At 48.5% G+C, this 25,667-nt stretch overlaps 1 protein-coding gene across 1 annotated transcript; it reads right to left on the bottom strand.

Moving 5' to 3' along the window:
* Positions 1 to 10,186: 10,186 nt before the first annotated feature.
* LOC121022611 (SEC14-like protein 3) lies at positions 10,187 to 19,572 on the bottom strand. The gene is made up of 12 exons (XM_040463895.1): positions 19,445 to 19,572; positions 18,387 to 18,462; positions 18,067 to 18,110; positions 17,886 to 17,945; positions 16,655 to 16,843; positions 15,626 to 15,721; positions 14,907 to 14,967; positions 13,652 to 13,735; positions 12,669 to 12,775; positions 12,139 to 12,278; positions 11,873 to 12,042; positions 10,187 to 11,035 (listed from the first exon to the last, which is right to left on the bottom strand). Exons 1-12 carry the CDS (start codon positions 19,496 to 19,498, stop codon positions 10,914 to 10,916), a joined length of 1,203 nt encoding a protein of 400 aa, XP_040319829.1. The 5' UTR covers positions 19,499 to 19,572; the 3' UTR covers positions 10,187 to 10,913.
* Positions 19,573 to 25,667: the final 6,095 nt, after the last annotated feature.

The following is a 25,667-nucleotide window of genomic DNA, read 5'->3' as shown; positions in this document are numbered from 1 at the left end:
ATTGTCTTCCAACTCATGGTTCTCTACACAGCAAGGGCAGAGCTGATTCACAGGCTGTGTGACCATGGGCAAGTTACCTAACCTCTCTGAGCCTCGGTTTCCTCACCATACAATCTTCTATAATGAGCTCCTAAAACTGCTGCCAGGATTACAGGAGAAATGGCTCACAAAGCATTCAGCCAGAGCAGGGCTCACAGAGAGAGCTCCACAAACACTGGCCATTATTGGTGTGTCAAGAGACCTCTACTTCAAGGGCAATTGATTGAATCATTCCATCTGATGACTAATCCAGATATAAATTATGCCAGTTATATGCTTCAAGGATTCCACTCCCTAAGAATTTATTCAGAGGAAATAATTGGATGATTGTCCAAAGATGTGCAGCTGAAGGTGATCGTCGTGGTCTTATCTGTACGAACTAAGATCTTGGGAACTCCTTAAATGCCCAATGCATAAAGGAACATTCTTCTGAGCTGATCGTGCTGGTGGCTGAATCTCCCCGAGGGCCTTCTGTTCTATACCTCGAATGACTCCAGGCAGCCTCCACGATCCAGTCCGAGCACCTCAGCGTGGCATTCAGAGCCTTGAGGCCTTGACAGCCTCGTCTCTCATCACGACTCACCCCTGCACCTGCATTCCTGCCTCTGCTGACTCCTCACCGTTCCCTGGATGTGCCCTGTGCGTTAGCCTCTGTGCCTTCACCCAGGCTGTGCCCTCTCCACTTCCGTGTTCTTCTGTTGCCAGCCCCAGCTCTGATGGTACCTGCCCCATGAACGCTTCTCGACTTTTTCTCCAGACAGCATCATCTTGCTGTGCAGCCCCCTCCATCATCATGCCCCTCCCTCCCCTTGGACAAGAGTTATGAAAGACTGAGAGCAAACATGGATGGAGCACTTACTGTGTGCCAGGCACTGTACTAAGCACTGTGTTATACAACCTCCACCAGAGCCAGTGCAGTAGGTTCTCATCCTACAGATGAGAACATGAAGCCCACTGTGCGGTAAGCCTTCCATCAGCATTAACTCTTACAGACCTCACTAAATCCTCATGAGTAAGGAGGATGTTGGTATCTTTTCTAAAATCAGGAGGCACTGCAGGCAGATGGGGGAGTGTGGAAGTATTTGGCCTGTGCCCAACTCAGCCATGCCCTAGGCTCACCTGTGGGCTCCAGAGGAGGCTTGTTCCCTCCCCAGCCTCCTCTGGACCATTTTAAGGGGGCTTGTAGAGGGGGGGCAGCAGTGTTTCTTTTCATTATCACCGCCCCCAGGGGCCTTCTGCAGGTTGCTCTGGTCTTGCTGCAGCTGGGTAAGTTCTGGGCAATGGGGATCCCTTGGGACCTGGAGTGCTGGGTGGGGGTCCTTCCCCCCCCTCCCTGAGCTGAGCCTCCCCCTATCAGCAGTGCACGTGGTGAGCCCCTTTGAGGATAACTTGAAGAGCAGCAGGAGCAGACTTGGCATCCTGGGGATACCTGGAGGAGGGGACTTCTTTCCTGATGGCCTGTGAGTGGCTGTGCTGGTTGCCTTTCAACACTTGGCCTCACCTCCTAACGCCTCCAGCCCCTGGAGTTCCTTGCTGCTTCCCCCACTGAGAGCTAATGACACTAGAACCCTGGGTCACCCATTCTTCTTCCCTGACCTTCACCCTGCTTCTTGGGAGTCTTTCAGCCTTGTCCTAGGCTGAGCAGGATCCTCCTGGAGTCCAGGCAGTCCTGCTTCTTGAGGCTCGGGGTCCCCAGCCAGGCAAACTTGGGGGGCAGAGACCCCCCCAGTTATGCACCCCTGGCTTCTAAGGCAGAGCTTGTCATGCAGTAAACACCTAGCAAACACTAAACAGATGCCTTACATTCGTATCTTAAAAAAAACAAATGAACACCCAAAAAGCCTAAAACTCCTTTCTGGTCTTTGGTCTGCCATTGCCCTCTGGGATGAGATAATCCTTCCTCAGACAGGGTGGCAAGGTGGTCAGGAGCCCAAATGGTGAAAAGAATTAATTGGGGCTATGCAGGGGTGAGTGTGCTTTTACACCATTGCTCACACAGACGAGAAGAAATAGGGAAAGGTAAACTCAGGTTTCATTTTTTTTTAATTTTTGAAAAAAAAATTTATTTTTGAAAGAGAGAGAGAGAGAGAGAGAGCACAAGTGGGGGAGGGGTAGAGAGAAGGAGACACAGAATCTGAAGCAGGCTCCAGGCTCTAGGTTCCAAGCTGTCAGCACAGAGCCCGGACGCAGGGCTCAAATCCACAAACCAAGAGATCACGACCTGAGCTGAAGTCGGACGCTTAACCAACTGAGCCACCCAGGCACCCCAAACTCAGGTTTTATTTTAATGCTGTTTGGTATCCTTAGAGTCTTGCCATATGAGAACTCCAATCTTTAAATATTTCTGGAAGAGGGGCACCTGGGTGGCTCAGATGGTTAAGTGTCTGACTCTTGATTTTGGACCAGGTCATGATCTCACAGTTTAGGAGTTCGAGCCCTACATTGGGCTCTGTGCTGACAGCTAGGAGCCTGCTTGGAATTCTCTCTCTCTCTCTCTCTCTCTCTCTCTCTCTCTCTCTCTCTCTCTCCCTCTCTCTCTGCCCCTTTCATGATCACACATTCTCTCTCTCTCACTCAAAGTAAATAAACATTAAAAAAAATATTTCTGGGGCACCTGGGTGGCTCAGTCAGTTGAACATCCAACTTCAGCTCAGGTCATGATTTCACAATTCATGAGTTCGAGCCCCACGTTGGGCTCTGTGCTGACAGCTCAGAGCCTGGAGCCTGCTTTGGATTCTGTGTCTCCCTCTCTCTCTGCCCCTCCCCTGCTCTCTCTCTCTGTCTCTCCCTCTATCAAAAGCAAATAAACTATAAGAAAAGAAAAAAATTTTGAATTAAATATATTTCTGGAAGAGACCTTGCTTGGGAGTTTGAATCTGAGTTCTGCAGCTGAGAAGCTGTATGTAACACCCATGGGCAGATGGCAGCAGGACTTCCTGCCTCAGTGTCCACATCTGAAAAATAGAAGTGGTTGTGCAGTTCACAAAGTATGTGTGAAATTGCCCCAAATGGCAGCTATGATGATACTCAGTGCTGGTCAAGCTCATTTGAGCAGCTTCTCTTTGGCCTTCCCACCCCCATTACCTCCCCTGGGGTAACTTGCCCAGGGCTTGCCCTTCAGTCTGGCTATGGGGACCCACCAAACGCCCTTGACCTGTGGTGCCTCTTTCTCTGCAACCACTCAGCCTAGGCCACTCCTTGGGCAGGAGGTGAACAGTTCTGTTGCAGGTGGCCTGTCATTGACCCGGCATGGCCCTCTGAAGAACCCCTTCCAGGAGCCTTCACCCTCTATCACAAAGCCCCAGCAGGTGACTCTCCAGGTACTGCATGGTGAGTCTTGGGCTGTTGTGTATATGCGTGGGGGGGGGGGGGATGGAGTGTGGACCCCCGAGGATTGCCTAAGGGGGAGGTCAGAGTGTGGTCTACCTATACCATCTTGTGTCTGGCCTCAGTCTTCTGCCCTTGGTGGAACAGGTGCGCACCTATTTGGTAGATGAGACTGGGGTAGAGAACTGAGGTTCAACCGTCTCTCTGAGCCTCCATCATCCTACCTGTAAAATGGGTCTAGCAAACACTTCTAGGACCATTCAGGAATAAATGGAATTATGGTTGTGACCTAACAGGCATGCAGTATATACTTGTTAGGAGGTGGCCATGACTACTTACCAGGAATAACCCTCTTCCCTCTCTTCCCCCAGATGCCTTGCCACCTCCCCATGTAGAAGGCTCATGGCTGACTCTTGAAGCCTACATCCAGCTTGTGTCAAACTAGGCCATGAAATTCTACGTGGATGAGTGTGTGGGCTCTCAGAGCCATTACCTGAACCACTCCCAGAGAATATACACCCTTGTCTTCAACTGAGGGTCTAAGAGGCTACAGAGGGAGTAAGAGGGAGGGCAGGGGCTTATCCCTACCCTGATGTCTTGCTGAGCTGGGCCATTGGTGTGATAATGTAGAGGGGTCTATCTTGTTGTACTTGGTCATTGGTGACCAGCCTTTTTTTGTGTCTGATCTGAACTTGTCTGGGTCTGAACCTGCCACCTGGGCTGTGAGTTCGGCAAAGGATGGGCTGTCCTTGCCAGCCAGGATGCAAGCTGTTGAGTGACCATAGAGGCCTTAGGGTCTTGTCACTTGTGGCTGATTTTGTAACATCTGCCGTTTGCTCAGGCTAAACACAACTGTCCTTGAACTCTGGTAATGGGGTGGACATTCTTTAATGAGGCTTTAAGGAGCAAGAAGGTCCCATAGTATGAGCTTCTCTGTGGATTCACAGGAAGCTTGTTCCAGCCAGTCTCTGAGTTGAAGATCCCTGTGGTCCCCTTGGCTGTCCCCCGGGTGCCTCTCAATAGGCCCCAGATCTGGCCCTTGGTCCAGGCAGGATAATGAGACACTACAGTTCAGCGTGGAGGCCTTCATGCTCAACAATGATGTGGAAGAGAATGAGGCGAGGACCATGCCTCAGGCCCAGCTGGAGGTGTTGGGGACTCTCTTCCTGTTACTTTGCTTCCTTTCCCAGAGCTATTTTGGGCAGAGCTGGAGGTCAGCCCAGAAAGGGAGTGCTGGATCCCCTGATAGGGTCTACAAATAAAAATATAGGATATCCAGTTAAGCTTGAATTTCAAATAAATAATGAATTTTTTAGTATAAATATGTCCCAAATATTGCATGAGACTGATTTATACTAAATTTTGAAAGATTTAACTGGGTGCTCTGAATTTTATCTGGCAACCCTAACCCCTGAGAATGGCAGTGGGATAGGGATCCAGAGTTGGGATAACACCCACAGCACTGGCTTTGGCTGCAGCTCTGACCATAAGGTGAGTCCCTCAGGGTCTCACATTTCCATGTGTGGGATCAAGTTTGGGATCAGGCCTGGCTCAAGGACTGCATGTTGGGGGTGGGTGTTGGGAATTACCACTCACCCCAGAGAGATCTTGATAAATGTGATTATGAGTGAAGGAACCTGGGTAACCATGGCTTCTGTCCCTCTGGATGCTGAAAACCTGGGGCTACTTGGAGCTTCCTTCCTTTGTATCTTCCTAAGATACTGTCATCATGGGAAGTACAGATGTGCAACAGACAACTGTCACTGCTTGATGGTTGTCCCAAGATGGCACTGGAATTTCCTAAGTGTATGTCTATTTATAAAGAGCTATACTTGACACTTGACTCTTCGCTTTCTTTCTTTTCTCGATTTACTTGTTAACTCATGCATAGAACAGGAAATGAAAATCATGAAATCCTGAGAATCACTAATATTTGTATATATGCTAAGTTAGTGTTTTGTAAAATAGGATTCTTTTTTTTAATGTTTATTTATTTTAAGAGAGCATGCGAGAGTGCATGTGAGTGGGGGGTGTGCAGAGAGAGAGAGAGAGAGAGAGAGAGAGAGAGAATCCCAAGCAGGCTCCGCAATGTCTACATTGAGCCTGACGGGGCTCAAACTCACGAACTGTGAGATCATGACCTGAGCCGAAACCAAGAGTCGGACACTTAACCAACTGAGCCATCCAAGAACCCCTATAAAATAGAATTCTATGTGCCATTACAGAATTTGTGTCTGGCCCCCACTCTCAACATTAAGCACATTTCTCTGCATAGGAGAACATTTTTGTATTCTCTTATGAAAGTTAACAGCTACATAGAACCCAGTGTCTGACCAGGTTGTAGCTTAACCAGGGCCCTGTTTGAAACCAGGACTGCAGTGAGAAAATACCCATAGATAAGGGAAAATAAGAATTTTCTTTCCCTCTAAGGACCTGTAATAGACTGGGGCTGTGCCTTCCACAGACTGGCCTGACTTCCTCCCTGCAGTGCCCAGCTCAGGGAGATAAATAAGATATAACATGGTTCTACATGTGGGTGGCTGTCAGGGGCCATGGGTGCCCAGGAGGAACCTCTAAGTGGGTGTTGGGGTCCCAGATTCTTCCTTAATCCATCCTTCCAGGTGTATATCACTTGCTGACTGAGCACCTGGAGTTGGACAAGACCCTTTGAGTCTGGTTGGAAATCCTGTTTTTATAACACTTCCTCATAGAGGTGAGTGTTCTCTGTTTCAAGCTGTGGGACGCTGGACAAGCCCTTTCACTATTTTGGGTCTCCAGGACCCCCATTTCTAAAATGAGCATGTTTGCTGCCATGATATGTGGGCCTTAAGTCCTGGAAGCTGGCCAATGGAGAGAGGTTGAAAGGCCTCACCTGGCCCTGTACTGGGATGCTTCATCTGGACCAGTGGAAACCCTTACCCTGGAAATATAGGTGGCCTCTCCCTGGTATAGGCAAACCAGGGAGAGGAAGGTCCAGGGAGGCCAAGTGATGGCCTGCTGTCACCCAGCTAATACTGCCATGCTGGAATCGGACATGGGGTAGACTGTCCCCCTCCTACCTTCCTGACTGAGCGTGTCTTTCTGTCTGGACCACTGGCAGCTGACAACTGACAGATAAGTGGGAGAGCTCTGTGTGTGACTGCTGTGACTTTGGCTGTTCCCACCCAAAAAGAGGCTGGCGCCGTGGTAAGGCAGAGCGGGACCAGGTTAGAGGGGCTATTGGGGGCCTTCGGCTTGTGTGGGCAGATGGATGTTACTGAATCGGCCATGGGCACAGCCCCTGGGCTGGGAAGGTAGCAAGGTGGTGAGTCAGGGGGCAGGGGCCAGGAAGAAATTGTAGCTTGGGTGGGATGGGCTGTGGGCTGTTGGGTAACCCATGTGGGTGCCTTGAGGAGGAAGCTTGCTCTGGTGAGGGCAACCCTGCTTGGTGCCAGGACCTCATGATATGTATACTAATAACATTCCCCTGCCCTCCTTTACCAAACAAATATAATAAGTATGTAACCATCCAAGACAATTTAGAGACTTCAAAAAGATCTAAACCTACAACTCAGACCATTGTTAACTAGCATCTTAGTGTAACCATATCCAGACAGCTTTTGTTGTATATACACATTAATATAATGGTCCAGTTTTTATTCTGTATTCCAGTATTCTATAATACTCTGCAGACAGCTCTGTAGGTCAGATATCTCTTTTACATTTATGACCGTACGAACCATGGAATGGAGGTATTAGAATTTATTTGGTCCCTTGTGGATGGATATTTGTGCTCTTTAGTATTTTCTCTTAAACCCTGTTAAGTGACAGCTCACTGTCCTTTGCCCCCTGCCCCCATTTAGTAGTTGAACACACACCTGCTTAGGAGTTACCTGGCTCTGAGTCTCTGCCAAGGGCTGGGAGGGGAGGAAGATGCCAGGGCTAACAGCTTCCCCGCCACAGAGTTCCAGGTGAAGGGAACACCCATATGATAGTCGTGGGGCCACTGACAATCAAGAAGCTGCTGATGTCATGGTTTAAAAGTAGGTGCAGGGCTGGGAGGCAGCCTAGGCCCCAAAAGGTCTGGTTCTACCATCCAGGTTCGTGGACACTTGCTCTTGGTCCTGATCTCCCTGCCCTATCTTATCCCAAGCCACATCCTGTTTTTCCCCACATGTTCCTGGTTTTTCTTTTTCTCCTTTGAATAACTCTGGGCTCAAAGTCTGCCCCAGCTGTCTTGTGTGGCCTGCCCTAACCTCCAGGCAGTCCTGAGCCACTCCCTGGCCCCATCCTTCCCAGCCTCTTGAAAGACACTGAAGCACTTGGTGGCAGTGGTGCTGGCCTTCAGCTGTGTCACTCTGCTACCGATCCTGTTCCTACTGGCCCTGAAGAAGTTAGTCCAGGCCTTTGCGCTGCACTCTCCCCTTGGCTGCCTAGGGAGCATGCTGGCCGACCCAAGATGCCAGGAGTTGAAACCAGTGGCTGAAGCAATGGAGAGACCCTCTTCTGAGGAGGAGATTGATATGGTGTCCCAGTCTTCCATCAAGGAAAGCTTGGAGGCAGCAGGCCCTTCAGAAGACAACTAAACCACTCTTTTGCACACAATAAAATTTTCTATTTCTCTAGTGCTCTTGTCTTGGGTTAACTCTCTCTGGCTGGCACTTGTGTATGTTAGCACCGTGTGTTGGGGGTCGAATCGGACCTCTTAACTGCATGGTGTGAAAGTGGTGGCTTCCTGAGGAAGGTGCCTGTTTGGCACCATTTGGCTTGTTCTCTGCCTGTGGGTTGCCTTGGCCTGGGGTCTGCATGGTAAGTGTCCCAGACTGCCAAATTTGATCCCTCTTATGGGAAACAGCCCGTAGCTACCAAGGGAAGCTGAGGCCTTTCCTTCCCAGTCAGTTCTGGGCCATTGGAACTGAAAGGTAATTGACCTTCACACACTGTAGGGAGCATGCAGACCTCAGTCTTTCTGCCCCTACACTGCTTGCCGACCACTGCTGTAATGGGGTGTCCGTCAGCCAAGGTAACAAAGTAGGGCCTTTTCCCCTCCCCCTACACCACCTCCTGGACATTCAGAACTGGAGCTAAGTGGTCCCTGAGTGAGGCTGGGAGCTGGGGAGGGCTATTTCTCCACTGGTGGTGGAAATGAGGTGGGAGCTGATTTGCCATGGCTGGGTGTCAGCAGATGCTGAGGGACACTTTTTGGTTCTCAGCTCCAGCCCTGGCCTGGGCTCCCTGTGCTGCCCTGTCTTTTGGTAGCAAGTACCCTTCTGCTCAAAGTGATATCCCTGAGCAGCAGTAGAGGAGGTGAGGCAAATGAGGGCATCCAGTGGTGCTTATGGCTGCCTCAGCTTCGAGGGTGCAAAGGTCCACCCCCTCATCCTCTTTCTGACTCCTCTGCAATGTGGGATCCTTTCCCTCGGGGGCAAGGGTGAGAGCGCCATGTCCATCTACCATGCACCACTGATGCCTGAGCCAACCTCTCCCAAGGACCCCTTGGCCCACATTGCTGATGCTACTACAGTCTTCCAAGACAGTGAGCCCATCCTCCTCTTCCCTTTCTCCCTTGCTTCACCCTCCCTTCTCCCTCATTTGTAGGGTGGCCAGATAAAATACAGGATGTCCCATTAAGTTTTAATTTCAGATAAACAATAAATTTTAAGTATGTCCCAAATATTGCATTTCCCCCCATAAATCTGACAACCCTCTCCTCCTTTTCCTCTCTTTCTCCCTCCCTCACCCTCCCCACCTCTGAGAGTTGGCAGTCTTATTCTGGCATGTTGCTGTAGTAACATGAATTTGGTGGGAGTGAGCAGGTGGGGAGGGTAGCCTTAACTTCAGTGCTATTTCTGCCATGCATGGGCCAAAGGAAACAAGGCCAGTGCCTTTTGGGAGCTCAGTTTCCCATCTATAAAGTGGAGATAAAATCCTGTACCTGTAAGCGCAGATGGAAAGTGCTAGCTGCTGCTGAACGTTTGCTTGATTGGTTTCAGAGTCAGGCCTTCCGCTCTGGCTCACTCCAGCAGCCTTGGTCCTGGGCAACCCATTCCCAAGGACCAGTTAGCCCTTTGGTTCCCACCCACCCATGTTCTCTGTGTAATTTGTTTCCTCCTGGCAAGAGTTGTGTCAGGATGTAGGGCTCAAGCCAGTGAGGGACTCCAAGTCCCTGACTTGGAGTAGGAACATCAGGGAGACCCTACTTCTCCCTCAGTCACCCAGGGCCATAGTGGGTGTCAGAAGGTCATGCTTCTCAGAGGCCATGTGAACAGTGGACAGCATGCTAGGTTTAGAAGCATAAGGTTTAGAAGCATAAAGTTTAGAAGCTGGCCCATTTTCCCATGAGTTTCCTTGAACAAACATTATGCAGTTGAGTACTGGTGGGTCTCTATTGCCTCAGCTTCCCAATGGGCATAATACATACTTTGTCCTGGGTGTCAACTAAGGACACATCTACTGGAAGCTCTAGGACAAACAAATCATTCCTTCTCTCCTTCTTTGTGTAAGTAGGCTCTTAGGAAGTGGTATTAAGGGACAATTAAAAGCAATGTCTTTGGAATAAAGAAACAACAACAACAACAACAACAACAACAACAAAAACCCTGGATCTTGAATCTGCCACTTAAGAGTTGTATGACGTTGGGAGTGACTTCACCTCTCTAAGCCTTAGTTTTCTATCCATAAGATGGCCATGATAAGTGGTCCCAGGGAAGGTTTGAGTGTGAAATGGGCTAAATTCATTAAGCACTTGGCACCATGTGTGATATGCAAGACATCACTTACCAGATGATAGCTGCGATTTTTAAATTTTTACTGCCAGGCAGCAGCTAGAACCAGATAGGACTTCCTTTGCTTCCAGTAAAATTTCTTTAATTGTTTAAAATATAAGCTGTGAATTCCAAGGGAAAAGGGTAAGGGTCAGAGTGATGGGTTGGGAAAGCTGTGTGCTGAGTCAGACAAAGCCTTATGCAGGCATCTCCTACCTACCTGCGGGGGCAGCCACTCCCAGAAACCTGGGGGCTAGATCACCTGGGTCCTGCAGGAGAGTCCCCTGCTTCCACAGCCCTGTCTCTGTCCGAGGTGCTGAAACCTGCTCCGGGTAAGGTTCCTTCTTGTCAGGCATACCCGTGAATTACTTGCTCATTACCTTAATTCAACTTCACAAGTATACACTGACCATCTACTGTATATGGAGTAGAAGTAAAAAGAATTTAGATATACCTGTAACCCACGTGGCTCATAGATGATAGGGAAGAAATTCAAACACACACACAAATGCCTTAGAAGAAGTGAGGACAAAAGCTAAGGATTCATTTCCTATTTCTTGGGTTTCAGTGACATTCACCTCTTGCTTCTGCCTTGCTTCTTCCCCTATGCAATCTTGGCATCCTCAAAAACTGTGCCTCTCATACCTTTCCTGATCTAACCACAGCATATAAGTCTTCCCCAAGGCAGCTTTTTCTCTACACACTAGTCTCAGTGTCAAGAGGAGTAATGATCAATTTCTGAGGGGATAGTATATAGATAGACAAAGGAGAGGGTCAGGGGTCTCTGAGAAGTTAGGGGGCTGCCTAGACAGGGGTGAGCTCCTTGTCATACTTCTGCATGCCCTCGTCTGGGAGCAGCACCTCCACTGTGAAGCTGACCTTCTTGGCGTGAACAAAGCTATAAGTGTTGTCAAAGCGCAGGACATCTGGGGGAAAAAAATGGACAGATGGGTAGTTAGATCTGGCTTCATACTCCCCATGTCTCTGCCCTGGCCACCGGAAGGATGACAGGCTCTGTTCCTAATTGCTGTGTTTGCTAAGCTGGGGCAAGTTCTCACTACTCCTGTCCCTTTCCCATGGGAGCTGTCACCCTTGAGCCATGTCTGTAAACAGACACTGACCTCCTCTTGGCATGTGCCCAGGCTGGCTTTAGTTGCTCCAACCGACAATGAGAACAATGGCCATTCCATCCTATTGTCTCTACACCTGGACATCGCATGATAGAGGTGTGGGGTGGGCAGTTGAGAATGTCAAAGGCCTCTCAGCCTCCTTGGATAAAGTGAGATGCTGGATAAGGCCTGTGCACACCCTCTACTTCCTCACAACCACCCCAAAAGGCAGGGTTTGTAACCTCTGCTTCACAGATGAGCAAGCTAAGGGTCTGGATTGGTAAGATTTTGCCCAGTGTAATGCAGCTACCATGAAGCTGAGGTGGGACCCTGGCATCACACTCAGCTCTGTGGCTCTGGACAAGTTGATTTACTTCTCAGAGCCCCAGTTTCCTCCTGCAAAATGTTGCATCTGCCCTATTCTCTGCCTGTGTCCTGAGTGCTCTCACTCCCTGCAAGGCCTATGTGTCTCTGGCTCTTGGTGTGTAGCAAATGCTTGAGAGTGGGGCCTGAATGAACAACTGTGTGAATGAATAGCACTAACCTAGGCTGTATGTTCCTGGGGAAGGGGGTGGTTACTGATCCTCTTTTTCTCCCTCTAAACTGTGAGACAGGTGGCCTTCCAGAGCTGGGGCCCAGCCAGTGTAGACTTACATACACCAGCTTCTGAGCAGGTGAGGCTCCCGTCTTCAGGCACCATGTGGGCATTGTAGCGCTGGCTGGGCAGCACTTCTGTCATCTCCCCAGCCCTCTGTCGCTCCCCCATCTTGGTCTTCAGGAAAACACCAAAACCAATGTCTGCACCATCGGATGAGAACTGCCACCTGGATGAGCGGGAGGAGGACAAGTTCCTGCTCAGTCTGATGGGAACTTGAGGGTCTAAGACACAGCCAGGGATGGGTTGGTGGCCTGGCGCTTACCTGAGGACACAGCCTGGGAACAGAATCTCATATTCCACCTGGTGTGAGGAGCCACGGTTGATCTGCACTGAGTGCTCATACTGAGTCTTCACTTGGTCCCGCACATACATGGACTTGGGGATCTCCCCACCGTAGTTAATCTGCAGACACAGGACAAAATGGGCTTGCTTCTCTATTTTGGCCATTGCATTGTTTGTGCTGTTTCATCTGCTTGAGATGCTTTCAACATCTTCTGGAAGTATCCTGCTCACCCTGTCTTCTCCTACCCCCTGGGGAACCTTCCCTGACCCTACAGGGTCAAGGCCTCTTCTGGAAACTTCCCCTTCCAGTTCATCCCTCTGAGTCAAATTTTCCTCATTTCTTGTTTGCCTATACAGCTTCTGAGAGCTCGGTGATGGTAGGGCTGGGACTGTCTAGCTCAATACCTGGCTCACAGGGGTTTCTCCATAGACATTTGTGGAATGAATGAATGGGTGAGAAAGGAACTCAGCTCTATTCCTTTCCCCTCCCCTGTCTGGGGCTCTTCATACCTTAGTTAAACATTTGGGGTTCCCATCTGGGTCAGTCAGAGTCCCCCCAAACTGAACAGGCAGTTCCTCGGGACTGATTAGTTTCAGCAAACCGTCCTTCCAGTTGCCTGTGGGCAGAGGGGTTGAAGAGTTGTTACCAGGCATGGAGGGGACTTGTCAGCCCCTCATTCCCACCAGGGGGACCTGAGCTTGGGGAGAAACCCTACAAGGATTAGGCTTCCAGGGCCAATTCCTCAGCTTCCCAGGCCTCAGACTGCAGGAAGTGTCTTCCAACATTATGTTGCTATGGAAACATGTTTCCTCCTAGGTGATGGGTTGGCACATTTTTGAGGGTCTTCCAGTCATGAGTAATGAAGATAAGAATTATCTAATTGTCTCAAGAAGACTTTATTTTTTAAAAATGTTTATTTTTGAGAGAGACAGAGCGTGAGTGGGGGAGGGGTAGAGAGGGAGGGAGACAGAATCTAAAGCAGGCTCCAGGCTCTGAGCTGTCAGCACAGAGCCTGATGTGGGGCTCAAACCCACAAATCATGAGATCATGACCTGAGCCAAAGCTGGATGCTTAACCTACTGAGTCACCCAGGTTCCCCTCTCAAGGAGACTTTAAAGCCTTATGAGGTCAAGGACCTTGTGGGGGACCATACAGCACATAAGTGGCATTTATTGACCTTTCCTTCTCTGAATCACATCTTCTCTTCTACTGTTCCTCCTCATCCTCCCCAGCCCAAATTGGCTTTAGAAGCACTGAGGTGTTGAGTGTTGAAAGGAAAATGAGGCTCATAGGCTCATTGGTTGATTGACTATCAACCAAACTGAAACTGATAAGGAAGAAGGTGTGAAGGCCTTAGTCACCAAAGACAGGGAATGAAGCAGAGGTAACTGGAAAGACTTTGTCATGTAAAATACATTTTGCTTCACTTTTGGGGACACATTTCTGAGTCTAAGTGGCACAGAGCTCAGGGGATAGAACTGGAATTACTTACTTCCCAATACTATAATTTTTCTGCGAGTGTCTTCACTCAGGAAGGGCTTCATGAGGTTGTAGCCCACGGGGAACAGTTTGGTGGCTGGAGAGATATAAGCAGAGATAATGGAGGAGAAAATAATTCCATTGGGCCATTCTCTCCATAACATTCATAGCCAATCATATGGAGGAGTCATGAATTGGAAAATGCCCTGCACCTGACAAACCATTCAACAACTGGTCAACCAGCCAACAAGCAAGCAAGCAACCAACCACCCAATCATTCATCCAATCTATCAACAAACCAACAGAATGGCCAATCAACTTATCTTCTATTCAGCCCACCAGTTAACCACCGACCAGTCAGCCAACCTACGAAATAGTCAAACAACCAATTATCAAATCAGCCAACCAGAAAACCCATCAGCCTGTTAAACAACCAGCTAACCACCCAGCCAATTACCTTCTGCAGCCAGCAGAAGATCTAGCCAAACAACAAACCAGTCAGCCAACCAACCAATCTGCCAACTAGCTACTCACTTACCTACTCAACCAAAAATGCCAGCTGATCACTCAGTCAACCAAACTAACAACTATACAACAAACCAACCAGTCACCCAACCAACCAACCAACCAACCAACCAAACTATCCAACCAAACACCAGTCATTCAACTAGACAGCCAACCAACTTGCCAGTAAACTAGACAATCAACTAAGCAGCTAATCAACAAATCAACCAATTAACCAGCCAACCATCAAATATCCACACACCCTTCCATCTACCAATCCACTCAAACAACAACACAAATACCTATTGAACATCCACATGGTCCCAGGCCTACAAAAGATACAACAGAAGTGGAAAATCAGAGGCCCTGCCTTCAAGGAGCAGACAACTCAGGAAAAAAACCAGGATGAACACACATAAGACAACTAGAGGCCTCCAGAAGACAGCAGACAGGAGAGGCCAGACTTGAATGTTCCAGATGCCAGTACCACAAGCAGTTTGGGAATGGAGAGATCAATGTGGGTGGGAGAAAAGAGGGAGGATTCCTAGAAGAGCTAGTGTTGGAACTGCCTCTTCTTGCAGTAAGGCCAACCATAGAAATCGCTATTTATGGAGCACTTACTTTGTTCCAAGCACTCTAAGGGATTTTTATGAAGCCAAGCAACCAACCTGCCTCACTACTACCCAGGAAAGAAGGCACTTTTGTTGTCCCCAGGGCTCAAATGAGGAAACAGAGGTACGAAAAAGTGAAGTCACTTGCCACACCTTTCACAATGAGCATGTACTTCAGGGTCTCCGGGTAATTCTCTTCAAGGAGGCCAAAGAACTGTGGAACCAAGAAAGACCCCATCAGAGCCTACATCTCATCTTCTCCTATCCCCATCACCTTTGCAATCTCCCATCTGGAGTGTTCAAAGAGAGATAGAGGGTTTCCCTTCTTTTCATCACCTCCACTGGCCTCTGGAGGACAGCTTCGCACCTCAGACTATAACAACCACATTTTAATAATAATTATTTTTAGAGTAAATCTTATAGTAATTATAGTATAGCAATATTAATGACTATTATATATTAAATGTTCATTATTTGCCAAGCACTGTGTACACATTTTATATATCAACTCACTGGAATATCCCCACATCCCTTTGAAATGCAGAATATCAGTGTCCCCATTTTGTAGGTGAGGAAACTGAAACATGGAGGGGTGAAGTGACTTGCTGGAGTCACAGAGCTAGGGATGACAGAGCTGGGAAGGGTTGGCAGAAGGTGGTCCTGGTGGTGTCAGTACAGTGTTGAATCTGAGGCCTGATTTGTGGGCTCTTTCAGGAAACACATTAAGGCCATTTAGGTCCTGAGTCACAGTGCTGGGGCCCAGAAAGTCCACTGTCTTTTACCAAATCCTGGCTCTGAGTGAGCAAGAAGGTCACTGCAGACCGAACTCATCATTAAAGTAGGCAGGGGTCACCCAGGGGCCTTCTCCTCACCTCTTGGTACACTTCCACCAGAGGTTTCCAGAAGTGCTTCAGTCCCAGGCCCTCGCAGTCAAATATCATCACAATGGTCTCAATCTTCTTTCCCAGCTGCAAGGATGAAAACAAAGACCAGTACCCAGGTTTAGGGTGCAGGCTCAAAACTTGGGAAATGGTGACCCTAGCACATGACCCCTCAGAGATTCTTCCTGTCCCCTACTCTGAACAAATGAACAAAACAGTGAATGCATTTACCCACACATCCACCCACCCATCCCTCCATCCATTCATCCATTATCCATTTATAATCCATCCATCCATCCATTTGTCCATTCATCCATTAATTGGCCCACCCATCCATCAATTCACCCATCCATCCTTTCTTACTGCCATTCAATCAACCATTCATCCCTCCATTTGTCCAACTGATATTTATGAAGCACCTATTTTGTGCCAGACACTGAGAGTATAACATATAATACTCAATAATCCACAGTTCTGGTCCTCAAAGGGTTCACAGCCTGCTTAGAGAGACTGACAAGCAACTAGATCACTATAAGTTCTGAGATAGATGCTGCAAATAAACAGCACAGGAACTGTGAGAATATATGTTAACCCATATATGACGGGGACATCAGAGAAGGTGACATCTAAGTTTGAGATATGAAAGATAGAAGGGAAAGAGCCAAGGGGAGTGTGGGAGGTAGGGGTGTGCTGGAAGTAGAGTTATCCAGACAGAAGGAACAGAAGGGGCAGCCTCAGAGGGAATACCAGTAACTAGGGTTGAGAAATATGCATGAGGCTCTGTGTGCTGGGCCATACATTTGCATTATCTCATTTAATCTTTGCAACCATTATTTATTATTTATAGGTGAGGAACAGGCTCAGAGAGGGGAGACCACTCTCCAAGACCACACAGCTAGGAAGCAGCAGAGCTGAAATTTAACTCCAGAGTCCTTTGATGGTGATAGTAGAGAGCACAGCTGTATTCCTGGGACCATGTTCCCTGGCAGCCTCACCTCCCCACACAGGAGCTGGCCTTACCCGCTCTGTCTGCAGGTCACACTCATGCAAGATGCGCTCGCAGTCCCTCATCTTGGTCTTAAGCAAGTCCTGCTTGGTGACTGAGAAGAGCAGGCCCTTTGGGTCAAGCGGTCCAATGATGTCATACCACACGGGGCAGCCATCCCGGTCATAGCCACACAGGCCTCCAGGCATGTACTTCTGGATCACCTGGGCATGGAAAAGATACACAGAACTTGGCATTATTCACCTCCCGGAGACCCCCAGACTAGGTTAACTTGGGTGGCCCAAGCCTACACACAACATGATACAATCACTGTCCCTTCCCTGAAGGTGGCACTATTGTCCAGGTGAGAAAACTAAGGGACCTTCAGGGGAGGGCCTTACAATGAGTACATGGCAGAACCAGGCCTTACCTGGGCCTGGCTGAAGGCTTCTGGAGTCCTTAATGTTCTGGAGTACCCCCCCCCAACATCTCCCACGTTCTTTTCCATTGAGAGAAGTTAGGTTTCGTGATGGGAAACATGGATTCTGAAGGTCAACATGTCTGTTTCAAATACAGACACTACTGCTTCCTTGTTGTGCATCCTTGAACAAGTGACACTATCTCTCTGAGTCCCATTCCATTCCCTCTTCTGTAAAATGGTTTAGATACTTCCTCCCTTAGGGGACTGTTGGGGAAACTCCCCAGTATCAGTGACTGGCCCACAGTTCACGCTCTACAAATGCAACCATGTCCATTGTTTTACTAAGGTGCCAGTGGGTGGGACTGTTCTCTCCAACTCCTCAGTGGGTTAAGTTTCTTTCCCACCAGACAGGATGTTCTGAGCAAGACCCTAGAGGTGAGGGTTCAGAGGCACAAGCTGACTGTGGTGGTGAAGAACCCAGCTTCATGAATTCAAATCCCAGCTCCACATTGGGGCTGTGGGACTTTGGGTAGGCTGCTTAACCTTTGCTGGACCTCAGTGTCTGCATCTGTAAAATGGGGACACTTGCACCCACCTCACTGAGCTGTGAGGACTAAATAAGTTCATGCGACTAAAGTTTTAACTCAGGTCAGAATCTCATAAACACCCAGGAAATATTCATAATTATCATAGGAGAGGTGCCTGTAGGCCTGTGGGCAGTTCCACAAGCTTCCCAGGCTTTCTGGACTTCACTCATGCTTTCCAGTGAGCCAGAGGCTGTTTGAATGCTGTGTCTGTAAAAACTTGGGATGTGTGTGTGTGTGGGGGGGGGATGGTTGGCTCACCTCTGGGGGCTGCCAATCAAGGATGTGATCAATGTCCATGGACTTCCGGAACTCCATGTACTGAAAGAGAGAGGAGAGGTAAGGTCTCACAGGCTCCCAGCACCTCTGAGATGGGGGCTCAAGACATGGATTGCCCCCCACAAAGCCTTTCCCCAAATCTTCGGGGGTGGATGCATCTCACCTTGCGGAGCATGGCCTCTGATTTCTGCAGGTCAAAATTTCGAGCTGTGTGAAGATGGAAGGAAGGTGTGAGGCGACAGAGAGGCTACCTTGTGGTTACCTCGTCCTCGTTCTGGGCTGTGAGGAGCTAGGCATGGCACTGGGGGCCCGGGGAAGGACCTTCATTCTCTGCACCCTCCCTTCTCCTGGACCTGAACATATGAAGTGAGATGGCATGGCTGGATTCTGAGAGCCATGAGTTGTTGTGGAACAGTTGGGACAAGGCCCCTCTTGCTGCCCCTCAGCCTGATCTGCCCCCCACCCCCCAACCTCTGCCCTCACCTCGGAGCCAGCGCAGAAGGAAATAGTCATCAGGATTGGGCAGGGCAGGCAACACATCCTGCACATTTTCTCGGAACTGGGAAGGGAGATGCTGGTTAAAGTGGCTTCTGCACTTAGCCTTTGCCTCCAGACCCAATAATTATTTTCATCATCCCTTCTCTTACACATGCAGTCTGGTGCATAATGGTGGAAGGATGGGTGGGCAGATGGGTAGAAGGAGAGATGGATCATTGGATGGATATATGGATAGATGGGTAGGTGAATGCAAGTAAGGATAGATGCTAAGTAAATGAATAGAAAGAAGAATGAATAGAGGAATGGGTGGGTGGATGGAAAAAGAAGGAAGGAGAAATCAATGGATGGAAGGAGAGAGAGATAGTTGAGTAGAGAAAGAAGAGATTGGTGGGTGAATAGAGAGCAGGGGGGATGGATAGATGGGTGGGTGGGGTGCAGGGTTGGATGAAAGAAAAGATAAATGAGTGGGTGGGATGTGGGCAAGTGGATTGGAGTATGGAGGTATCCATAGTTCTTTCCATGTGCTGACTCACCAAGGCTTCTGCCTTTTTTCATTCCATTTTCTACAAAAGCATGGTTAGTGATTACGTGTCCCCTTCCCCATTGACCATGGGGATGACAACACACCCTGCCCTATCTCGCTCTTCCAGACAGGTTGTCTTTCAGGGTCCTGGGGAAGGAGGGGGAACAGACTCAGAGGTGCAGACCATTAGCATCCTTAGTCTCCCACCTAAGGGGCCTGGGAGGGATAGGAAGGGGGCAGCTGTTTGGTAGAGCTCTCTAGTTCTGGTTCCTACATGAGAAGTCAAGTTTGATCTGGTGCACACACTATTATTGCTTGGATGCGGTACTGTTCCATCAACTCCTGCCCTGGACAGAGCTGATGTCACTGGCCGCTTTGGAGCATGGCCCTGGGTAAGGTGACAGTAAAGGGAAAATATCAAAGACACTCTAAGCCAACAGAGTGGGCCAGGGCTCTGGCCACCTCCTCCCTTTGCCCCTCAACCTTTTTCTTCTGGGGGTCCAGGGAAAGGGTCTCTCACCTTGGCCAGGGTCTCTGCCTGCTTGGGGCTCAGGTCTCCGACTCGGCCACTCATCGTGTCTGGTTGCGGCTGGAGGAGTGGGGGACGCTTCAGGCAGAAGCCAAGCTTGATCTGTGGCCCTGACCCAGCTAGAGCCTTTTGCCCCACTCCTGGGTGTGGCTCCAGGCCCCTCCTCCTTAGCCAACTGTTGGATTGCACGTTACATAATTGGGATTAAGTGAGATCCCGTGCTTGGCTCTGAGACAGGTCTGGGGGGCAGGCGGGCACAGGATAGCATGCCAGAGGGCATGGTTGTCCAGGCTGGGTGCCTGTAAAACCTCCATCCATGCTCCCAGACCTCTAGAGAAGGGGGCAATGTCAGGAGGAGTGAGGACTTCTCCCTGCAGGCACTCTTTCTCTCCCATCCTCAGTCTCCCCATCTCCCTAATGAAGAGACCCCACACCTGGAGTTATGCAAAGGTCACCCCCTACACCCAGTTCTGACTGGTAAGAGTCAGGGACTTGGCCAATCCAGTAAATAATTCATTCAGTTTGTTGGGGGTGGGAAACTCACATCCTTTTTCACCAGGTATCCATATTTAAGAAGAGACAGGCTAGGGCAGAAAAATGGAACTCAAATGTGTCCTTGCTGAAGGTTTGTTTTTTTCCACAGGATCATAGGATTTCTATGATGCAATGCTGACCCTGAACCTTCAGCATGAGGAAGGGCTGAGCACCCCCACCCTGTTGCCTGCTTTCCCATCACTGCGATCCCTCATGCCCTGGGCCCTTAGGGAGAGGTGGTACATATTGATAGTCTTGGGGGACAGTGAGGGTGTTTTTTGAGATTTTTTAAATGTTTATTTATTTAACAGAGAGTGTGCACAAGCTGGGTAGGGGCAGAGAGGGAGAGGGAGAGAGAGAGGATCCCAAGCAGGTTCCATACTGTCAGCACAGAGCTCAACACAGGGCTCAGACTCACAAACTGTGAGATCATGACCTGAGCCAAAATCTGTCACCTGATCTAAGGAGACAGAGTCAAGTCGGATGCTTAACCTACTGAGCCACCGAGGCACCCTTCGGATTTCAAACGCCTGATCAGTGAGGGGTGTCCACCAAGTATGCGAGGTGATGAAAGAAGCCCAGAGGATTTCCCTGCCTTTTGATTTCTGTCATGCTGCTTGATGTTCCACCATTAGAAATGCCTGCGAGGCCCGGCCCTCCTCCCCATTCCTCTATGAGACATCCCCTTCAGGGTAACATCTCTGAGTGTCGCTTGTCTCATTTATGGAATGGGGCTATCAGTGCTTGCCCTGTCCTTATGCAGTCAGAGAGAAGATCTAAGGAGACATATAGACTGTCAAGGGTCATAACATCTAAGGGATTATTCTTGTCCAGCTGCCAGAAACTCCAAGAAAGCAGAGGCCATATTGTCAATGGCTACCTATAAAGAAACCAGAAGTGCATCTGATTGAGATCACAGCATATCCATGTGGTCACCTCTTCCAGGACTTGAGGTGGTCCAGGTGGGCTGAAATGGCCCCTGGGCTAGCCCAGGGCTCTCCCAGGTTCCCTGTCTGTAAGCATCCTGTGTTCCCATCCCTGGACTATCTTGGGACTTCTTTAGGCCAGCTGACATCAGTTAGTGCTGCACACCTTCTTTGCTCTGGGCCCTGATAGAGTCTGGCCCAGGAGAAGGGGGGACATCTTTGGCCATCTCCTTCCATCTGAGGCACCTGGCCAGGCATACTCAGGAGCAGTTAGGTAACTCCACACCTCAGCCCCACCCCACTTCACATTCCAGCGTCTTTCTGCAAAGCCCCGGCTGCTGTCCGCACCCACTTCCTGCCAGACTGGTGGCAGATGGAGATTGGGTTTCTCCACTGCTCTCTCATTAGCCCCTAATCCTGCCTATTTCCCACCAGTCTCCTTTCTCTCCCTCATCCCTCTAATGTGAGGTGCCCCAGTTATTTCTAGGGACATCAGAGGCAGGGCAGGGAGAGTCAGGAGGAGTGCCTATTGCGCCCACAGCATCATCATTCATAGCAGCATCCAATAGAACTTTCCACAATGATGGAAATGTTCTGTATTTGGGCTGTCCTATTGGACATATTTGGTAGCTTCTAGTTAGATAGGAAAATGGTTAGTGAGGCTGGGAAATATAAGTGTGAATTGAATTAAATTCAATTTTGATTAATTTTAATGAATTTTACTTTAAATCACCCCATGTGGTTTGTGGCTACCATATTGAACAGTGCAGGTTCACTACACTTATTGAAGGCTTATCCCATGCCAAGCTCCATCCTAAATGCATTACCTCGTTGAAGCCTCAAACACCCCTAGGGTTAGGTACAATTATTAAGCCCGTTTTACAGACAAGCAAACTGAGGTATAGAGAAGTTAAGTAACTTAGCCAGAGTTAAGCCCAGGCAATTAAGTGCTCTGTTGTTGCACAGTCTCAGCTCCAGGAGTTTCCGTCCTAATCAGGGAGAGGACCCAGACACAGAAGTCACCCCAATGGGATGCAAGTGGTATTTGAGCGAAAGGAAGGATGTGAGTTAGTGGATTGGAGTAGAGGAAAGGGCATTCCAGGTGGAGGGACCAGCATGGGCAAAGTCATGGGGGTGGGAAAGTGAGGAGTGTGTGCAATGCTGGAGATATTGCCGTAAACAAGATGGATTAGGTCTCTGCCTGCATGGAGCTCACAGTCTCCCATTTGTGGAGCATTTCCTCTGAGTATTATTGCATCGTTATGGGACCATTTGGAAATAGATGAGGGTATCCCCATTCTACAAACAAATGGAAGATCAGAGAGATTAAGAAAATTTTCTGAGGTCACTCAGCCAGGAAAAGGGGAGCCAAGATATGGACCCAAGCCTGTTTGATTGTGGAATCTGCAGCAGAACCACAGCCCAACCTCGCCTTCCCTTGGAAGGCACATTTGTTCCAGGCACATTGTGTCTGGAACATTGTAAGTGCTCAATAAATGGTCTAAATCATCATCGTGTGCTAGGAAGCCTGGGTCCACACCCCTCGGGCTACAGAGTGTTTTGAGGCCAGCAGAATTAATTTTCCTCCTCTGAAACAAAGGCCCTGGCAAAGGAGAACCTCCAACCCCCAAACCCAGTACATGTCTTCTCCAAGTAAATCCCCAGATTGTGTTTAGCTACTAGCTTGCCAAACTCTCAGGGGAACATGGCAACAGCCACAGAAGCAAACAGTGGCGGGGGGCAGATGGGGCCACCCACACCACGCCCTGGAATCCCTCCTTCTAGGCGGTTACTAGGAAATGTGAAAAGGCTGCCCCTCAGGCCCCTTGGGCCCCAGCATGGTCATATTTCTGCCTACCTTCCCCTAAATAAGTCATACCAGAACCAGTTGGGTGAGTACAGAGGGGGCCCAGGAGAAGCATCACCATGGGGTGACTGTTGCTGGGGAGAGGCAAGTAGGAAGGGTTCAGATGGCTGTAAGGTGAGATGGGGATGGCCTGAAAAGGGGAGGTGGAGGGGAATTGGGGGTGCCTCACCAGAGTTCTGATGACACTCTGGGTAGCAATCTGAGACAGTATACTTCCCATCTATACTTTTGGGCAGTTTTGTCTCCTTCTTAAATTAAAAAACTTTAGGAGTACCTGGGTGGCTCAGTCAGTTAAACATCCAACTTTGGCTCAGGTCATGATCTCATGGTTCATGGGTTCAAGCCCTGTGTTGGGCTCTCTGCTTTCAGCGTGTAGCCTGCTTCAGATCCTCTCTCTCCCTGTCTCTCGGCCCCTCCTCCTCTTGCACGCTCTCTCTCTCTCAAAAATAAATAATAATTCACATACCATAAATTCACTATCCTTGAAGTGTAAATTCAGTGATTTTTAGTATATTCACAAGGTTGTGCAACTATCACTACTATCTAATTACAGAACATTTTCATCACCCCCCCCCCCAAAAACAACCCCTGTACCCGTTAGCAGTCATTTCTCATTCCCTGCTCCCCTACTCCAGCCTTTGGCAACTACAAATCTACTTTCTATCTCTATAGATTTCCCTGTTCCGAATATTTCATATGAAGAGAATCATAGAGTCTTTTGAGACTGGCTTCTTTCACTTGGCATAATGTTTTTAAGGTTCATCCATGTTGTAGTACACTTGTCCCAGCACTATTTGTTGAAGAGATTATTCTTTTCCCATTGAATGGTCTTTGTACACTTGTTGAAAATCACTTGACCATAGTTGAGTGGATTTTTGGACTCTCAATTCTATTCCATTGGTCTGTATGTCTATCGTTATGCCAGTACCACATTGTTTTTGACTACAGCAGCTTAGTATTAAATTTGAAATCAGGAAGTGTGAGTCCTCCCTAACTTCATTTTACTTTTCCAAGATTGTTTGGGCTATTCTGAGTGTCTTGTGTTTCCACATGAACTTTGGGATCAGCTTGTCCACTTCTGCAAAAAAAAGCAGTTGGGATTTTGGTAGAGATTGCACTGAAATTGTGGATCACTTTAGAGAATATTGCCACCTTCACAGTATTAAGCCTTCTGAAACATAAACATAGGTGTCTTTTCACTTATGTAGTCTTTAATTTCCTTCAACAATATTTTGTGGTTTTCAGTGTACAAATCGTGCACTACTTTAGTTAAGGTTATTCTTGAGTATTTTACTTTTTGATGCTGATGTAAATGAAATTGTTTTCTTAATTTCATTTTTTTTAACGTTTATTTATTTTTGAGACAGAGAGAGACACAGCATGAACGGGGGAGGGGCAGAGAGAGAGGGAGACACAGAATCGGAAGCAAGCTCCAGGCTCTGAGCCATCAGCCCAGAGCCTGACGCGGGGCTCGAACTCGCGGACCGCGAGATCGTGACCTGAGCTGAAGTCGGGCTCTTAACCGACTGAGCCACCCAGGCGCCCCTCTTAATTTCATTTTTTGAATGTTCCTTGTCAATGTGTAGAAATACAACTGATTTTTGCATACTACGCTTGTATTCTGCAACCTGGCTGAAATTGGCAGCTCTAATTTTTTTTTCTGGTACATATTCCTCATTGTTTAATTTCCTTTCTTGATCAAAGAATAAAATTAAGTATAACAGTGGTGACGACGATGTTGGTGGTACAGTTGCTTCTGATGTCTGCACCATGGAGTGCCAAGAGCCACGGAGAATCAAAACTCTCGCTGGAGGAGATCTCAAAGAACTCTCTGAGTTGGTGACAAAACTGGACTGGTCAAGTTCATAATCTCTTTCCTTCCTTCTCTCATATGCTGCTTATCATAGGAATGGGTTGCTATGGTGATAGGAACATGGGGGCGGATAGTGAAGGAGACTGCAAAGTAGGGTAGCTTATACACTTTCCAGAGCAGGAGCTGGCATATCCCTTCTCACAATACCTGGGGGCACCATAAGAGTATTGAGTATTCTGAGTTCTTCATGCCAAACTGCTCTCTGTTTTTATTATCACCCTTGGGAAACCTGGAGTGCCCAAGAGTACTGTGGGGGAGGCTGAGTCTGGGGGTGACCACAAAAAAACCACCCAAGCAGCTTAATTCCTCTCCCAACACTGAGCAAATAATCCCCAAGTAGTTCAGAAATGGATGGTACTGAAACATAGCCTGGGTGCCTGGGTTTGAATCCTGGCTTCACCTTTAATGTACTGTATGATTTTGAGTCTCAGTTTTCTCACCTGTAAACTGGGGCAAATAACATCCCCCTCTTATAGGGCTACTGAAATGGTTAGAAGCCAGTACCACCCACTGCCTGGCTCACAGTAAGTGACCAATAGTGCTGGCTTTTATTTTATTTTTTTTTAAAGTTTATTTACTTTTTAAAGTAATCTCTACACCCCAAGATCAAGAGTTTTATGATCTTCCAGCTGAGCCAGCCAGGTGCCCCAATAATGTTGGCTTTTACAGTTATTGTCAGGCTGGTCACCCAGCCTACCATCCACTCCAGGACGAGGGCACAGCTAGCCGAGCCACTCCTTTCTGGTTCCTACTCCTCTGTTCTGTGGCTGTCCAACCCTCTCGTTGGGTCTCTTGCTGGTGCTGAGTCATGCTGTTATGCTCCGCTTTTTGGCAATGCTCCTGGTATGACCCAACTTCTGGGAGTGGATGGGCAAGGGAGACACCTTGCTCTGGAGTCAAACATCCTAGATTCCAGTCTTTTTTTTTTTTTTTAATGCTTATTTATTTTTGAGACAGAGTGTGCACTGGGGAGGGGTGGAGAGATAGGTAGAATCTGAAGCAGGCTCCAGGCTC

The sequence above is a fragment of the Herpailurus yagouaroundi genome, unplaced genomic scaffold (assembly GCF_014898765.1).
Source record: "Herpailurus yagouaroundi ecotype Mexico unplaced genomic scaffold, PumYag 428, whole genome shotgun sequence".
Classification (NCBI taxonomy): Eukaryota; Metazoa; Chordata; class Mammalia; order Carnivora; family Felidae; genus Herpailurus; species Herpailurus yagouaroundi.
Note: the sequence above shows the minus strand (reverse complement) of the source record. Positions and strands in the feature narration are given on the sequence as shown.

Excerpts from the sequence above, each read along its gene's own strand:
- LOC121022611 (XM_040463895.1), bottom strand. The coding sequence starts at position 19,498 with ATGAGTGGCCGAGTCGGAGACCTGAGCCCCAAGCAGGCAGAGACCCTG. Across the intron at positions 17,946-18,066 it reads CAGAGGCCATGCTCCGCAAG|TACATGGAGTTCCGGAAGTC; the intron begins GTGAGATGCATC and ends TCTCTCTTTCAG. Across the intron at positions 12,776-13,651 it reads AAAAATTATAGTATTGGGAA|GCAACTGGAAGGACGGTTTG; the intron begins GTAAGTAATTCC and ends CTCTGCCCACAG.